The 18,045-nt window shown below is 40.2% G+C and overlaps 1 protein-coding gene across 4 annotated transcripts in view; it reads left to right on the top strand.

The window, feature by feature from the left end:
* The first annotated feature begins 5,803 nt into the window (after window positions 1–5,803).
* The window catches only part of mast3b (microtubule associated serine/threonine kinase 3b), a 43,944-nt gene continuing 31,702 nt past the window's right edge, over window positions 5,804–18,045 (top strand). For 2 of the 4 annotated variants that reach the window (XM_030082868.1, XM_030082867.1), the window contains exons 1-2: window positions 5,804–6,029; window positions 8,534–8,623. In XM_030082868.1, coding sequence (XP_029938728.1) covers window positions 5,983–6,029; window positions 8,534–8,623 — 137 coding nt within the window. In that variant the 5' untranslated portion in view covers window positions 5,804–5,982. Of the gene's footprint in view, window positions 6,030–8,533; window positions 8,624–14,468; window positions 14,779–18,045 lie in introns of those variants that run through there. The other 2 variants (XM_030082871.1, XM_030082869.1) reach the window with 1 other exon arrangement.

Here is an 18,045-nt window from a genome sequence, read left to right as displayed (position 1 = left end):
TGTTCTTCTTGCTGTTTTTTTTAATAAAGTGACAAGAAATTCATGTCAACATTTCGACTTGAGTCAACTGCTGAAATTCATTTTAGATGAATTTTAAAGTAGGGGCATAATGTTATTGTGCTTCATGGAATTCACAAGCATGCTGTAAACAGAAAACAACAAAGTTCCTGCCAGTTTTTTTTTATTTTTTTTATTAGTGCTTATTATCTAGTTTCTTCCATCTCTAGCTGAAACAAAAGGTTTTAAGAATGTATTTATGTGAGGCTCTGGTAGGGGAAGATGAGTTTATCGTCACAGTTTTTCATTTCAATTCTATATTCAATGAACAGACAGACAAACAGATTGTATTTGTCAATTTCCTATAGGTCCAGGACTTACAGAATAACCGGAAAAGTGTTTCCCTCTCACTTTGTATGACACCCAAAGGATTAAAAGCAAAAAAATTAACAAAAATAAGAACACTGTTTGAAAACTTTAATTCTAGATCAGTTCAACAGCATGACATTCTCATCACAAGTAAAGAACAACATACAGCTGAAATAATGTCCAAACATTAAAAATGGAAATGTAAAAAGTATCATCACATCAATCAAGCATCAATAAAAAGCTAGCAGACTGAATACTTGTTGATCCTGAGTCCAGGAGTGCGTCCTATTTCCACAGGACACATAACTAAGCAACAATGTTTTTTTTTTCTAATGATCATGACCGGATTCCCAGTTCGCTTAGTGGAAAGCAGGAGTTTCCCAACCTCCCAGTTATTCGTTGGCACACTGAGCTGGTTATAAACTGCCTTTTCTGGACAGTTTTCTGACAGACTTCTGTTCACTGTGATGACCATGACAAGTGTTATGTTCTCTGCATATCGCCCTTTCATTTTTAGGTAGGTTTAACATAAAAAACAAGTGAAAACAAGTTCATCTGTTAATTGTACAAAGAAATTAAAGAAATTAGATGTCTTGTGTCATAAGATATAGACAACACACTTCATAATGTAAATGTAAAGGAGCTAAATCTTTGAACCTTTAAACTACAGGATTAGTCATATTTTCTTTTTTTTCCTCAGACATCACTCAGGTTTTTCAGTAGCAAACCATTTCAAAGGTAAATTACCACGAAATCCACATATCTGGAGGTGTAGCTACTGACTGCATAACACAGTCATCTTGATACTTTGCTAATTTGTTTAAAACAGAAAGAAAAGCATATAAAAAGACAAGCAAAAATGATTTTCTGTCTTTGGATTGATTTTATGTGTAAAGACTAAGGACAAATGTCCACTAATGTATACAGAAACAGAGTGTAAGAGTTTAGATTTTGAGACTGCTATTTTTAGCCTCAGTTTTACCGCAACATGGGTGTGTAAAAAAAAAATTTGTCAAAAACTGCACTTTTTTTTACCACAGGCTTACTGCACTGCTTGGGCTTGGGCCGGCACTGAGTTCACTGCAGCTCTCAGTCTCCCGCGTCAGTACGAAAACTCAGCATGACAGATGACGACCCCCTGCTATACACCGAAACCGATGACTCAGCTGAAGGGGCACAAACATCACGTAATGCAATGTAATGTAACCAAATGCACTTTCTCCCTGTCAGAGTTTAGCTGCACAGGCGCAGCTCCAGCTGACTGTGTTATAGTCCCAACATGCACTCTGCCAGCCCTCAGTCAGTAAATACTAAGAAAATATGGTTTGTGTCATTCTTGGTTTTTAAAGTTTTGCTGAAACACATTTTGACAAATTACTCTATTGCAGTGTCTTCAGCAGATTTCTTTTACAGAGTGTACACACACATAATAATAATAATAATAATAATAATAATAATAATAATAATAATAATAATAATAATAATAATGATAATAATAATAAGGATTTGTATTATTGACTTTGGTTAGTTTTCCTTATTGTGAAAGGAAACATTGAACAAAAATCGTTTTTATTAAAAATTAATGATATACAATATTTTTTCAATGAGAGTTTTATATCATGGCGCTACTGTATTTAGCTGTGACGGGGAGACTTTCACCATCTGAGACACAAGACTGTTCAGAAGACTGACATCCACCATCTTGTACATTTAAGAGGAGTAAGTGCAAAAAAGGTGACTACTTACACATCTTCATAGATCCTAAAAAAAAACCAAAACCTCTTCTACCGTTACTGCTACAATGGTACGCCATCTTCTGGACACCATGGTACCATTACATTTCTCTGACAGGTTGTCACACAAGCCTTCTGATTTTTTTAACTTTCCCTCTCACCTACAAACACCTACGCATAACCACGGAAGCCTACAATTATTAGGCCTTACTTTTTGGTAAAGTTCCAGTAAAATGTGACAGCTCCATTGTTCGCTTCATGGATCAGACACACTCAGCTCTTCTTGTATTTACAGAATAAAAACATCAAATCTAGACTTCAGTCCCAGCGAGTAATCAAATAAGTAAACCAAGGCCTCGCATTTTACGCTTTCATTTTACGTTTGATATATTGAATTTGGAGTTTGAAGCCATTATTTGAGCATGAAAGGAAGCTTCTTTGATTTCCTTGTCTGAACAGCCTGTTTTTCAAACAGGATATATTGGAGGTATGTCAACAAGGGTGGGCAGAGGTAGATAAAGTTCAAGGTGTCGAGTTGTTGACAGCTGGCGAGAACATTATCTGAGCTGAGAATGGGAAGGTTAACTCTCTAGAGGAAAGACGTTTTACCACCAAACCAACATTCATTAGTAATATTCATCTGATGTGTGTTAATGTTACCGAGCAGCCTTTTTCATCTCAGCCACACTAGCGTGACTAGGTTGGAATGAGTCTTCTTTATACATAAAGAGTACAATAAGTTCTCATCTAAGTCACTGTGGAATTATATCTATGGCCTCACTGACTGCATTTGAGTCATCCTTTCACCATAGATTAACACTCAATCATCACAACAACATAAACATTTAACTTACAATAGTAATTTGTGATGCACATATCCTATTAGGTGCAGTTCTTTGCAGTTACGATCACAGGTTGTTTCTATATATCGGCGCTTGAGCAGCTCAGAAAAAACAAAGCATGATGTAATGTCTAAAATCTGACTCTGCTGCCATTTGCTGCCATTTAGCTAAGCTTCATCTCAGATGGGAGCACACCAGACTGAGGGGAAAAGCACGAGCAGGAAAACCCTCATCACCATGGTAACTGCGAAATCGACTCTGCTATTAAATGCTGCTCCAGCAAAACATTTACCAATCAATTGAGGATGGGAAAACCCACCACCAGCACCACTACACACATTCAGCCACCCAGCAGGCTCTGCACATGCAAATACATCCCTCCTCTACTGCTCTCTCTCTCTCTCGCTCGCACACGCACATGCATTCGGCAGGTGGGTTGAGAGACTTAGACTGATGTGACACAAAACGGAAGCAGCAGAGATACATTCCTTCCTACAGAGCAGCTCCACAGATTTCCTGTTTCAACTTGTGTTATTCGTGCAGCTGCAGTGAAGGCATTCACTTGTCGGCTTGGTGTCATAACACCTGAGAAACTCACAAATCAGTGAGTGATCTAAGACAGACCTGGTGTTATGCAGATCAGGAATTATGCCTTTTTTGCTGGATAGTGAACAATGGATCAGTCATTATGTGAGGATGAATTTCAAGAAAAGTCCAGATGGGATGCTTTTTTTCACAACCTTTGCCCATATCTCCTCTTCTGCTGAATTAATCTTATTTCAGGGGATTTCAAATAAATGCATATCAAAGTCTTCAATTACTGGCGCTGGGGACTCTTGGGAGGGAAACTTAGATCTCACACACTGCACACTTTATCTCATGCCAAGAAGTAATCTTTTAGATTTTATTCTAAAAAGCATTGTGAACAACACTTGTGATCGCTACACTCTAAATAGCATCAAGTCATCAGCATCACACTGAGCATTGATATAAAGTCTGGAATCATCACACCGGTACCTCGAGGTTATTCACAATAACTTCAGCTGGAATTCACCTTTTCATTATACCTAACAGTGACTTCACAGCCTCAGCATTCTCAAAGTGCTTTACATTGTTAGTTACATTCACACACACACACACACACACACACACACACACACGCACACACACACACACACACACACACACACACACGCACACACACACACACACACACACACACACACACACACACACACACACACACACACACACACACACACACACACGCACACACACACATACCAGGAGTTATGGCTGCCTTGTAAAGTGTAACCTCGACTGAAATGATTGCCCTGCACAACGGCACTTTGAGATATGGACAAGGCAATTCAGACTATTAGTCCACTAACGCTGTATTTGAAAGTAGAGCTGGTCTAACCACTGAGTCTTTTTACTTGACATGTATAAAAGTGTTTTGCAACAAAATGGTGCATTTTACTTTTAGTTCCCATTTTTTCTATTTCATTATGACATGAAATACAAATGGACAAATGAAAACCTTTGGTTTATTCACAAAGCGCAGCTTGCAAATACCAAATAATATGCACGGTGAGGTGATACAGGGATGGCCGGACGTTGAAGAGATAACTGGTTAGTCAATGTTATTGTACCTATAGTTTAAACTCCCAGCGCCAATGGCAGACCATCACAGCTCCCTAGCAACTGGGAAGACACTGGTATAATCACCTTTTGTGGTTACTGTTGGAGATGGACGCAGGTAGGTCTTTTCCATGGAAACCAAGCAGCAAAGGTGCAAAAAGTAACAACATACCCACCATGCCTGCACACACAGCCTGCAGATCAGATACCAGCACTGAATGTCCCTCTGCAGTGTAGGTATCTGGAAGAGCATAGGAGCATCAAGCACACACACACACACACACACACACACACACACACACACACACACACACACACACACACATATACATTCACATAGCGGTAAAAACACCCACCCACACATGCTTGGGAAATCTTCTTTGAAGCATGCTGCAAAAACGTGTAAAAACCCTCAGTCCACACGTGCTGGCAGACTCGGGGAGCCCTGAATAAACAGAGGCTCAGTAATGTGATTTGCTCTCTGCACGTCCACCTGCACACGACGCGCTGCTCATTGGGGTAATCGACTCTGTCCATGCAATTAATGACAGGAAAACAAAGGCTTGTCGAGACTGTGATGATCACACGCACGCACGCACATGCACGCACACATACACACACATTGGGAAATGCAGCTCGTGTGGCAGCTGTCACGGTTTCCAGCTTAGGTATTCCCCAGCCTCATCACGACCAGCAGCCTGCCAGTGTTCACAGATCTGCTGCGTACTTTGTGACACATTATCACACCAGTTTATTAGCCTGGATTCATCCAGCAAGCGCTACAAATGTCACCGAATACCTGCTGTGGATAATTATAATTTAAAGGACAGGGATTTCCTCAAGTGCACACTTCGTGTTTTTTTTTTTAATTAATAACCACAATCAAGTTTGTAAATTATATATCAGTCACAACACCGACTTCTCCCCCGTCCTCACCCAACCTCTCCACTGATTGTCTCCCACCCACTGCCAAAATTGATCTGGCCACCCCCATCCAGCAGACTCCCCCCATCACCCCCCTTCCTCCCGTTCCCACCAGTCACATGGAGGTTAGCGGTGACCCGTCGCTCTCGCGGTCGCTCTTGTGGGAGTCGCTCTCCGGTGCGCCAGGCGGACGCACGAGAAGTGAAACGCGCAGGAGAGATACTGCTCGAGGGCTCCTTTCGCCACTCTTAACTGCGTCCCATTGTGTCTGTTTACGCGGAGAAATCAAAACAGCAGCAACAACATCAACAACAAGCTCTCCGGAATCCTGTGCATCCGCCGGTAAACGATACTTGGTTTGACGGGTTATTTATAGTCTCTCTCCGCCGCGATGAGTGGCAGCAAGCCGAGCGAGAGCGCGAGCGGCGCGCGGCTGTGAGAGCCCGAGAGGAGCTCCAGCCCGGAGGTCTGCCACCATGAAGTCGAGACGCGACAAACTGAAGATCCCCTCTCTGACTCTGGAGTAAGTTCTGCTTTTTACATTTCATCTCGCGCTGGACTCGCGCAGACAGCCTCGCTTGTCGTGTTTTCAACTTGAAATGACAGCGTCTCTGGGAGCTCGCGCAGTACTGGCTGTACTCGACTGTCAAACTCGAGTTTTTTTTTTCTTTTCATGCAAAGTGGCTCCGGTTCCAACGCGCTCACCAACACTAAAAACACCATCTCATATTTCCACGAAATGTATATTTGTCACGGTCAAGTGAAAAGTGTCAGTTTGCCCTCTTGTTTTGGAGACAGCGTTACATTTGGAGGGAAGAGGAAAGTAACAGGTGTTTCCTCATCAGTGGCCTCTATTTGTTTTCTCTTTTAGAATCCATTGTTCTCATCAGTACCTGATGCCTTTTTCTTTTTTAAATCAAAAGTTGAACTTTTCCTGCATGGATTTTTTTTTAAATTGTGCTTTTCAATTCTGTTGTGAGAGTGTGTTTACACAACTTGTAGCTGGTTAAACTTGCTCAAACCAAACAGCATAAACAACAAGGAAGTAAAACAACTTAAACAAGAAGATAAAGTTTTTATTAGTCCTAGTTTCATAGAGCACGCCATTTAACAACTTTATTCAGGCCAGATGTTTGACTCTGCTTTAGAGGTGTAACTTATACAGTACTGTAAATTTTATCTTTGTAGTTTAATTTTGAATTTTTCTTTCCACTGCCATTTTGTTATCATTTATACTCCTGCATGAATCAGACTCTGCTAAACAGACGAACAGCTCTTAGTCTTTAGGAGGAATATTTGATTTTGTCTTGACTGTTAACCTGTGATTTCTCCATCAAAGGACAGGACTGCAGTCTTATATCCGCCCACTCTTCCTCCAGAGTGTATGTAGTCTTTTTTTGTACAGAGGGGTGGAGGCTGTGGGGTGGGGGGGAGTACACCTTCTGCCCACTAGATGCCGATCCATAAGGCGTAGGAGCTCCCTGCTCACATCCTCACTCTGTGATCCATCTATCTACCTCCTCCTCCATGGACCGTCTCAGCTGAGCATGCGCTGTTCTCATTTCATTTTCATTTTTAGGCCCTCAGTAGTGTCTGTTCCCGCGCAGAAATACAGAGGAGGTGTCACACTCAGAGAGCAGGGAGAGAGAGGTTTTCACGATCCTACTGAAGTGTGGATGGATGCATCAGTTGCAACATTCACTGAACCAAAACGCTACCTGTAGTGCAAATGTGACCAGAGTCACACAACACTTTTGTTTGTGTACAAGACTTATTATTTTGCAGATGTTTACAAGTTCTTAGGTAAAGATTTCTGGGAATGCTGTAGATACCGGTGAATCTTTTATTCAGACATTCTGTGTCTTGCTGCAGCTTTCTTGCATTCAGATTTAAGGCCTTGTTTTGTGATTTTAATGAGATTCCTAGAGGATATATTGAATTTTCTTTATATTGATTACGTTTTTTTCTTTTTGTGCTTCAAAACAATCCTGCTGACATCCTAGCAGAGCTGCCGCCACTTGTAATGTCAGAGAGAGAGATATTCAGCGCGAATGTCACCAAATGACTCAGGCTGAGATTTTCTACTTAATTTACACTCTGGACATGAGCATCTATGAAGTGCAGATAAAATGGAAATGCAATATGTAAATGTTGGATAATTACTCACTCAAACTCCATGGGGATCTTTGCATTAAGGGTCTGAAAGAGAGGATGTGTCAAAATAAATAATTAAAAAAACCAACAACAATGTAATGACTTGCATGTGTTGTGTAATTACCAGCCAAAACTACAGAGTCTTTGTGCAAGGAGTTGTTTTTCCTGCCATCCTCCCTGCATTACTATGACAACACATTCATTAGTGCTGTGATAGCCAGTGCTGTGTTTAGCACTGAGAAGCTTCTGCAGCACTGAGACAATAGCAGCTTTGTAGAGCCAATGAAAATCAATAGGAAAAAAAAAAACCCTCCATGCTGGATCAGATACAGACTTTGGGATAGCTGAGTGGGTTAAGCATGCATTTTTTTGATGAAAAAAAATCATGACACAGTAGCATGTAATACAGTGGATAATGTCAAAATAGAATGAAAAAATCATTTAATGTTGACTGCTCGTAGGAGTCTCAAGCGTGTCAAAATCCGGCTTAAATTTCACCCCACATCTGTGTCTGCGGCAGATGAATTAGTGTGATGCCAGAGAACAGATACTCCTGCACACTGTTAAATGTTGCATCAGAGTTTGTTCAGGATATGTATGCTGGGTGATGAAATTTCCTTCCCGTTGTGTTGGCACACCACTGTTGACTTATTGTTGTGCAAGAGCTCACATGAGATTGGATGCTGGATAATCAGACACATCCAATGATGGATATAACAACCAGAAGAAACATTGCCAATGAGTCTGCAGCTGCTGGTTGCAGAGGTGGACGTTAACCTGGAGCCTCAGATAGAAGTCAACATATGAGAGATGCTGGCGCGCCAACATGCCGAGTCAGCGCATTAATACGTGCAACCATGTCTTGCCTTACAGTTTATCACCCACTTGCCAGAGCCCCACCCTCCTGAGCCCCTGCAGCCCATGCAGCCCATGCAGCCCCTTACAAACCCTTCATCCCTGGAGGTAAGACCGCCAGGTCACACGGACTCTCTCTGCATGCAAAACACTATTGTGTAAAACCCACAGTCAGCAGGTCTGACCCTTCATTACCGGATGTTGTCTTTCAAGTCTTTTTCCTCTGTCACACACTCCCATTTCTCATCACAGACACATCAGTGAGTCTCACCATTGCATGGCCATTAATTAGGGCATTGTGGTTTGGAGTAAACCACCCCACATTCAACAAATCAGCATCATTCAATGACAGAGCATTCTTTTATTTATTATTTAGTCTAGGCAAAAATTATCCCTTCACCAAAAAATGTATACCAGAGATTGAAATTTAATGTGACAATACTTTATTCATCCCAGAGGGAAATCACATTGTTTTCCAATTTTTTACTGGTTAATAATTAAGTGATGGTTTCAAAACAGTCTGTTCAATCAATTTGATTCATAGACCAGATATAAAGTGGAAATAAAGTTCTAAGTAAAAATGCTTTAGAAACTGTGAAAATCAAATTACAGATATCCCACCTTTTGTATTTATATCCCATTGAAGCATATTGATGGATTGTTACACTGTAAGATATACCTCAATGATCCTAGTTATAAGACCAAGGGATTTTCAAGGCAGTTTTTTGGAGAGCAGCATTTACACTGACCATGAATAAAACATCTTGATCATTGCATATTTCTGCTTCCCCCAGAAAGAGAAACAGACTCAACGACATCCATTCTTTATTTGCCTTAGCTCTGATGTGCAATATCTTGCTATACTTCACACATACTATGCATCCATTTAATTAATTTAATTTATATTAAAATCATACATTGATCTCTGAAACATTTTAGACTGCGAGAATAAACATTAGTACCTGAAGAAAACCCACACTTTCCCACTAGGACCATAACTCCCCACAGAAAGGTTGCCAAGCTCAAAACGGACTCAAACACCAAAGAACCTTCTCACTATGAGGCAAGAGTGTTAACCACTACCTGGTCCCGCTCAATCTTCTAGACTTTATTTTTATTGAAGAGTCCACAGTAGTTTGAACACCACTAAAATGATTGGCAATTAATGTTATCTGGCAGCCTGCATCAGTCCTTCTTTAAAACAACACAGTTTATTCAATGTTACATGGAGTTTTTGACAGTTGTCCAATGATTGCAGAGATATTGAGACAGAGCTCTCTCTCTCTCTCTCTCTCTCTCTCTCTCTCTCTGCAGGATTCATGTTTCAGTCAGATGACAAAAATGTTTGTTGCGCTTGTCTCAGCTTGAATCCAGCTGCTGAAGAAAATCCAATAGTACAATAAAAAGACTGCAGAGCAGTTACTACTGTATATAGACCTTCAGTTAATCACTTACGGGCTTCAAGGTGAAAATTACTTGACATTTATGTGTAAACACCAAGAAAGGTCTTTAAAATCTTTACATAATGTGTCAGATTAAATATACATTTTCTGCCTTTTTTCAGACCATTTAAAAACCTGTGAAATTTCAAAATTTACATGGAATATTTATGGTAAACTAGTTGTCGATAGCAGTGCTAAAAACATTTTACAGCCCAGGATTCTGAACACTGAAATTGTGAAACTAAAATTCAATAACTCCAGTGAGAAAAAAAGTCCAGAGTAAATCACAGTTTGTTATTTTATTTATTTATTTTTGTATATTTTGTGCCTCTGTTTCACCAGTGAAGACCTCCCGTTTATTAGTTGTCTCTAAGTCTATGTGGGTTGCTTGGCAACGGTGCTGGGTGCTGAGGAGGAAGGCAAAACTGCAAACAGAGGCAGCTGCATCCAGCATGTTTCTGGATGTGTGAGCAGTGCTGGGCTGTCACCATTTAGTCAGCAATGAATCTTGTCTACTCCCTTAAAAAAATCTGCATATTTAACTGGAATTGCAAAAAAAATCTTTCAAACGTGATGAATGTGACGTGACTTTCATACGACTGTAGGGCTTGCCAAAAAAAGATAGATATATATATTACAAATCAACATTCCCTCAATAGACATATGATACATGGTCAATAGACTTTTCGATAGATTATGCCTATGCTTTGACAGAAAATAGGAATAGTCAATGGTAATAATAATAATAATGAGAGCCACTCTGCGCTGAACCAATCGTGAGGCCAAATTTGCACGCAGCACTGTAGCAGCTACTTGCAACATGTGTTAATATTTGTACTGCTGCAGCCATGTACCTCAGCAATAAGTTGACCTCCTGTCCCAGCATGTAAGCTGGATGCCGAGACCGTGCCCCACCCAGTGATGCCCAAGCAGAAGCAAATCGTCCAAAACACATCCAGGAAGCCCGCCAGGGGCTAAGCTAACAGCCTCGAATGACCCGCCTACAACCAGGCGGGATGCAACTCATTTCAGAATGTGTGACAGTTTCAGAATGTTTGATAGTTTTAGAACGTGTGGTCGTGTTATTTAGCGCTAGGTGGCATACCGAAATCAATGAAATATCGGCATTTACTCAAAATAGACTTTTGAAAACTATAGTATCATTTACTTCGATATGTTTTTTTGGTCAAAATATCAGTTTTCAGAGTCACTGTGTTTCCCTGTTCGTCGCCTGCCTACAGTCTCTCTCACTCTGAAGCGAGCTGCACTCAAGGCCCCGCCCCTTCTCACATGCTCATGTCTTAAGTTTCCATACAGATACCACGTAGTGACATGCAAATATGGTCAAAAACTATTAGAGGAAATGTCTGGCACTTTTGGGTGATGGGCGTGATCTACAGATCGCTCTGTGCAAATAATGGATCGTTAGGACTGATTGCACAAATGACAGAAAAGTGCTTTACAGAGGAACTGGTGATTTCACCCATCCAATGTTGAGCAGAAAAATGCAATCTTTTCGTCACCTCTGGAGTTCTGCATTTCTGACAGGAGGGAGCATTTCCTTCATGCTTTCTGTCATTGTGGTCAAATCTGTCAAACATATGGTCCGTGGACCAAACCAGGGACATTAGAGGGTCCAGCCCAGCCTGTGAGATGACTGCGCATATAGTTGAGTTATTGTTGCATTTTTAGTTACAGCAGGATTGAAAGAGACATTTTACTGTATTTTGCATCAGGATACCAAGTGTAAAATTGGCATAAGGTTGAAATTGTACCTATCTTAAAGAGTTTACTTTTTCACTGTATGTATTCTATTTATATGCACTAAAACATTTGTTTTTGTGGATGGTTTTTGTGCATCATTGTGCTGCCATTTCACTGGTATGACACCCTCTAATTTCTCCCTGATCTAAAATGAGTTTGATACAGCTGCCTTAAATAATTATATTGCACACTCAAGACCTCCCAACTCCCAATTTATCATGCAGAAACTAGCTCCTTCTCTGGCCTCAGTAGTGTGTATTTGAATATATTCTGATACATTAGGTGTGGAGCAATTTCACTTAATGCTAATAGCCAAGGTGTAATTAATAGAAAGAAAGAAATAGAAAAAGAGAACCAGAAAGGTGAATGTGTCATTTGGTATGGCAGTCGCAGCTCTACATATGAAGCCCAACGCACATGACTTCCACTAAAGGCTTGTAATGTGGATGAGTGTGAAAATAAACATGCTGCCTCGTAGCTGAGAGTAAATGGTGTGACTTCCACTCTCAATTTGATTTTGAGAATCATTTATTTGATGTGTTGTTTGTTGTTTGTTCTGCAGGTCAAGGAGGTTCAATTACTGTGGGAGGGTGATGGATTTTATTCCATTGTGGTCATTTTTTTTAACTGATCTGAGCTGCATTTTAGGCGTAATTATTTCTATTTATGATTTACAAATCAAATGTTAAAAAAGAAATTTAATTGAATATATTTATGAACTACTGATTACTACTGAAGATTTTTCCGTTTGTGCGAATAAGTGGTGAGGGACTGAGGTAGACAAATACCTGAGCTGTTTCATTTGCCTTCAGATGCTTCTACCCTGTGCATATGAGAGCATTCTTAGCAGTGTTGGGAAAGTAATATATTACTGGCAGTGGCCAATGTTCTGCAACCACTGACTTTCATATATAACTTTCACTTAATATATTATTTGAAATATATTATTTGCATTGTACTGACCATTGCAAGCAATATATCATTTACCCAACACTGAAAAAATACATTTTAAAACAATTACTTTTTATTTTTATTATTGACAATTTACCTGACAAATTTGAAGAAACAAAAACTTCCTTTAAGAACAACACTTTTGAATGTGCTGCATTGATATGCACTCAACACAGCTGAAGCACGTGTAGAGAAACATTTTGGACTGTACCACTCTGTTAAACTTTGTCAGGAAACACCCTCTAAATGGAACAGCCCAACAACATCTTAAGATGCTTTCAGGGTCTGTGGGAGTTTTTCATTCAGTGGCGAGGCTGGGGCAACCAGGGGTAATAGGAAGCAGACGAGAAGATTGTTTGTACAGCAAATGTTTGGACTCTTCTTGAAAATTTTACTGCACTATCAGTATGAATAAACCACCGCATTACACAGGTTCTCTCAAGATAATGGAGCATTACTCTTGTTTTCTGTGCATTCTTCTACATAGAAAACCTCCATATCTCCTAATGTGCTTCGTTAACATCACATACATTGGTGCTGTACCCTTATTGAAGAATACACCAGGGCCAGATATACTAGAGCATGACCATGTTGGCGATAAGCTTATCAGCCTATTGTAAGCTATATATGGGCAAGAGGGGAATTACCAAAAAAAGGTATTTGGTTCCTCTTTCTGTAAGTTTATGTGGGACAGTGTAGGTCAAACACCCACTCTCCAACCTTTAGCTGTGTTAGTATTTTGCTTTTGTTTGCTGTGTAATCAGAGCTGTAACAGACGTGTTGCTGTCTTTAGTTGCACTATGATCAGGATGAAACCTCTCCTGCTGCAGTTAACAAGTTATTGCATCATCCCATAAGTATAATACAGAGTATGTAGATCCCAGAAAGAAAACTAAAACTACCTCAATAAGGACGAGAATAAACTAAAAATGACCATAAAGAACAATAAATATATGAAAAACCTTGGCTAGGTTGATAAAGAATTTAGTGCGTCTAAAACATCCCCAAAAAACATGCAACATTACAACAATAACCTATTAGATGGATAACCAGACCTAAATAAATGAAAATGTGACAACACACTGTCACTGCATTCATGACAAAACAACCACAAAGACATACAGATGACCAAAATCAGAAGCCAAGTGATAAAAAAATCAGTGGTGAAAAATCTCCTTGAAAATACATATGATTAAAAAATAACATGAAATCACAAAAAGTATGCTCCAGTGAGAGACATGAGACATCTTAGAATAATTTTGCATCTTCAGTCTATACTCAGAAAAACTGTTCAGCTCATTAAAGATTAGATTAGATCAGATGAATAATTCATGAGGGTTATTTTTTTTTCTGTTATTTATTTTTGTGAATACTTTTCCTAAAATGTTCTTAAGCATTTTTCAAAGTCATACTGCATGCATTATAATAATATTGCATTGCCTTCCATTTGGTAGTAATTCAAATGGAGAAAATTTTCAGTAAAGGACTGACTGCATTTTTTGACATGTCCCATGTAAAAACTTCGATTCGTGTACGAAATTATTGCTTAGGTGGGAACTGGAATTGGACATGAATTGTCCAGCACCCGGAGACGCTGTGCTGAGTCTCTGCAGCAGTGTGAAGCTGAAGATAACGAGCAGCCCCTGAAGGCAGCACCGGGCTCCGGCTCTGCTCACACGCAGCCAGTCTCTCCAAACCGGAGTATGCCGCTGCAGCGCAGGGCTCAGTAACAGGAGAAAACACAACAGCACGCAAACGCGGCCACGCGTCGTCATGGGGGACATGCTCCTGGATCAGGACTTCATCCACAGATGTTACAGGATGTGACGGCTGCTCCGGGATCCCGGTGAGGCGGCGGGCAAAGTCTGCGTGAATACAAAAGGACCCGCCGAGAAGAGGAGGCGATGGTGGGGAGACTAGCAGCAGCAGCAGCAGGGGGAGAAGAGCCAGCGGGTCACACAACCAGCCGAGCCTCAGTTTTTTAAAACAAGACCCAAACTTCAAGAGAAAGCCGTCCAGCATGTCGGACCCGAGCCAGTGGTCTGCGGTGCCGAGCCAGAACAAGTCGCGGTTCGTCCCGGGGGCGCTGCTCAAGCGCTCCAAAAGGTAGTTCACCAGAGTTGGGATGTGCAGAATCAAACTCGCTCAACTGGTTATTTTGAGGCTTTTTGTTGTGTGAAAACGACATCGTGTGTGATTCAGCTGACCGCGGCTGGTCTTTGTTCGCGTCTGTCTTTCCGTCTCGCTCTCTGGTTTAACATTGTGTTTTTCAACCGTTGAGCCAGAATGCTAAAAACACGAGCTAGCTCCCGCTCCCGTCCCAGTCTGTTCATCTGGTCTCAGCTCCACTACTGTAGAAGAAACAGCTCCACAAAGAGCTGCTGGTGCAAACAATGGCTTTAAAAGTGACTTTTCCTTAAAAATAGAGGTTCGGATTGAAAGACTTTGGGCTTTTGTTGAACTCGTAGATGTAAATTACAGATGTTTCCGCGGTGAACTCCAAGTGATGCTGCAGCTCAGCACATAAAACTGTATGGAGAGGTCATAGGTCACAGAGACACGGTTTGTTGAGTAGTTAGTAGATGAGCTTATCTCTCCATTGTGATTGCTCGCAACACTTTAGAATGCGATGCTGAGTGTTTATTTATTTGCAGTATCATGGTTGTGGGAGACAACTCGATGTAACACACATTTTGTTCCTGGGTGGAAAGAACATCTTCACTCCCAGGCTTGGATAGATATGGCCATTTTGATTTTCAAACTTTTCTTGTGTGTCTTTGGCGATAAAATAACCGATTTAAGGTAAAAACCATAATTTTTTTGTAGTTTTTAGTATGTTAATAAAGCTAAAAAATGGCAGAAATGTGCTTTTATTTCTTAAAGTATTGTTCATAAGAAAATTTATGCTTTTGTCACTTACAGTTTGGACAAGAGCATGGCTTCATGGCCCTGGTCTTAAAAGCAACATTTAAACTGCAACATTTTTGTTTTTTGAAATAACTTTAAGCACAAACAACCAGGAAAAAAAACACTTTAAACCTAGGAACATAGAAAAGTTGAAATTTTGTCACATTGTGTAAGTGGAAATAAAAGCTGGTAACTAGTAGATGCAGACCTTCGCACAGGATCTCGAGTGGCTTTGTGACCAAGAGATTATATCCATCGATAGTACTAAAATAAATATTTTCTTTCAAAGATTGGTTTAAGTTACTTACCCAAAGTGACAATAAAGCTGGGCCCTAATGAAGATCCAACAACTAAGAAGTTAGAGATGCCAAATGTTGCATGCTTCCATAAATGTATTTATTACATAATCAACACTGAGCTGAACATTTATCATTATCAATTGCCACAATGATTTTATTGCAATTGTTGCATGAGAACATGGTGAAAATTTTATTACGTTTTACGCTCTTTTCTTAAGTTGATGCAGATTGGCAACCTATTCAGGTCAAAATAGATTAAATGAAGGGAATAAAGGTTTATATTTTAGAAGCTGAAAGATTAATATATCTGCTTGATTGAAAGAAGATTATCAGTGCCTGGGTTATTTAGGTCTCCTCCCTCCATTACACACAAACACACACATTCAAACCTGGATGGTGTCTTGGACATCTGTGTCTCAAGCTGGCCCGGCTGTTACTGTCGGTGTGTGCACACACACATCCTTCCAGCCTCCAGTCTGTAGATAGGAGGGTTCCCCTCTGTATTGTGTCTGTCATCAGATCCCCCTCATCATCTGTACCCATCTGCAGATCAGAGTCAGAGTAAATATTCATGAAGGCAGAGTTGCTCACAGGGCAGGAATAATCCTGATTGCCTAGGTTAAATCTCACCTAGCAGAGACATAAAAGCTCAAAAAAGTGGAACTGGTGTGAAAAGTTTTAAGAGGGGTGCATTTTTTTTTTCTCCTTGGCTTGTTGTGGAATTTTTGGTGAAACAGACCCAAAGATGCAGATCCAAGGTGTCGACGCGGCACAAGGAGGTTTTATTTTAGGATTGCAAGGGTTACGGGCTAGTCAGCTGACTGAGAGTAAGGTTAGCGCTCGAACTGAACTCCAACCTTCTCTCCCATGGCTTCAGTCAGCCCAATTTATATAGGCGACAGCCACCAGAATAACGTTGTTTTGTTTTTCAGAGGAAAGTTGGATGAGCATGTGCAGAATGACCGTAAAAAAGTCATATAATTCGACGCCTAAATGAGGGTAAACCTGCTGTTTTATTCAGAATTAAATTTAATTCTAGATAAAAATTACAGGTCATTTTAGAGCACAATTAATTTTATTAAGCTTTATAGAGCAATTAAAAGTCCAATGTAATGCACCTAGTGTCCCTGGGAACTTGAAGTCAAAATATTCCATATCAGGTTGGTATTTGTCTGATGCGTATTGAGTTTCAAGGTCAGTGCAGTTCTGTATCGTCTCACAGGCACAAAATGTTGTGTGTTTGTGATTGTTGACAACTACTAAAGATGATAATTAGTTGGACTGAAAACCTCTCCTGTTAGTGTACCCTGTTGAATTGTTTCATTGCTTGAAATGCTCAGAAGAAACTAGCTCGTGCGTGGCTTTATAACGCTGCTTTCCAATGCTGATATTACTCCCACTGACTTAAAAAAACATGAACTTACAGAATCAAAGTCATTTCTTGGGTCTGCTCTAGACTCCGGAAGGTACCATACGGTTTCTTTGGACCGGAGCCTATCTTAGTTTGACATTGTTAAAGCTGGCAAAGTCTTGCAGTCTGTCAGGGTGGTCCAGAAGTCTTTTATCAGGAACCATTCCTGGACAATATACTGTGTAGATTTGAAAGTGCGGCACCTCTTTAAAGTAACCAATGTGGTGGTGTTTTATCATATATACAGATTTTTTAAAATCATTTTCAAGCTTCAAATAATTGTTTATTTTCATCCAAAAATGTGCTGCACATGCTTGCATGTGAACTTTGTGAAGTCTGAATGTACAGTGGACACATCACAATTAATTAAAACAAGTGATGATCAGATCATTTGATAATTAACAGTGATTGCTCATGTAAGATTAAATAGAACAGAAATGACACTAATGCTGTGACATCTTTGCAATAGTGTTACTTATCAGGGACAACCAGGCATGTGTAGTTGAGGACCCCCATGCACATACACCCCTGTTTATCTGCCATGTATTCAAACAACAAAGCATGTAGCCTCCACCAGAATGTCTGCAGGTTCACACTTTGAGTTAAAACTTGTTATTTGAAGGAGTTACTCATTGCTGGAATTGTGGCATTGTAGACGACAGGTCAGTTCAAAGCACCTCCTGTCTTTTTTTTCTTCTGTTAATGGTTATTCAAAATCGCAGCAAAACTGCAACAAAATGAGTGGAAAAACAAGCA

Source organism: Salarias fasciatus, chromosome 23 (assembly GCF_902148845.1).
Source record: "Salarias fasciatus chromosome 23, fSalaFa1.1, whole genome shotgun sequence".
Lineage (NCBI taxonomy): Eukaryota > Metazoa > Chordata > Actinopteri > Blenniiformes > Blenniidae > Salarias > Salarias fasciatus.
The sequence above is the reverse complement of the archived record's forward strand: the minus strand, read 5'-3'. Positions and strand labels throughout refer to the sequence as shown.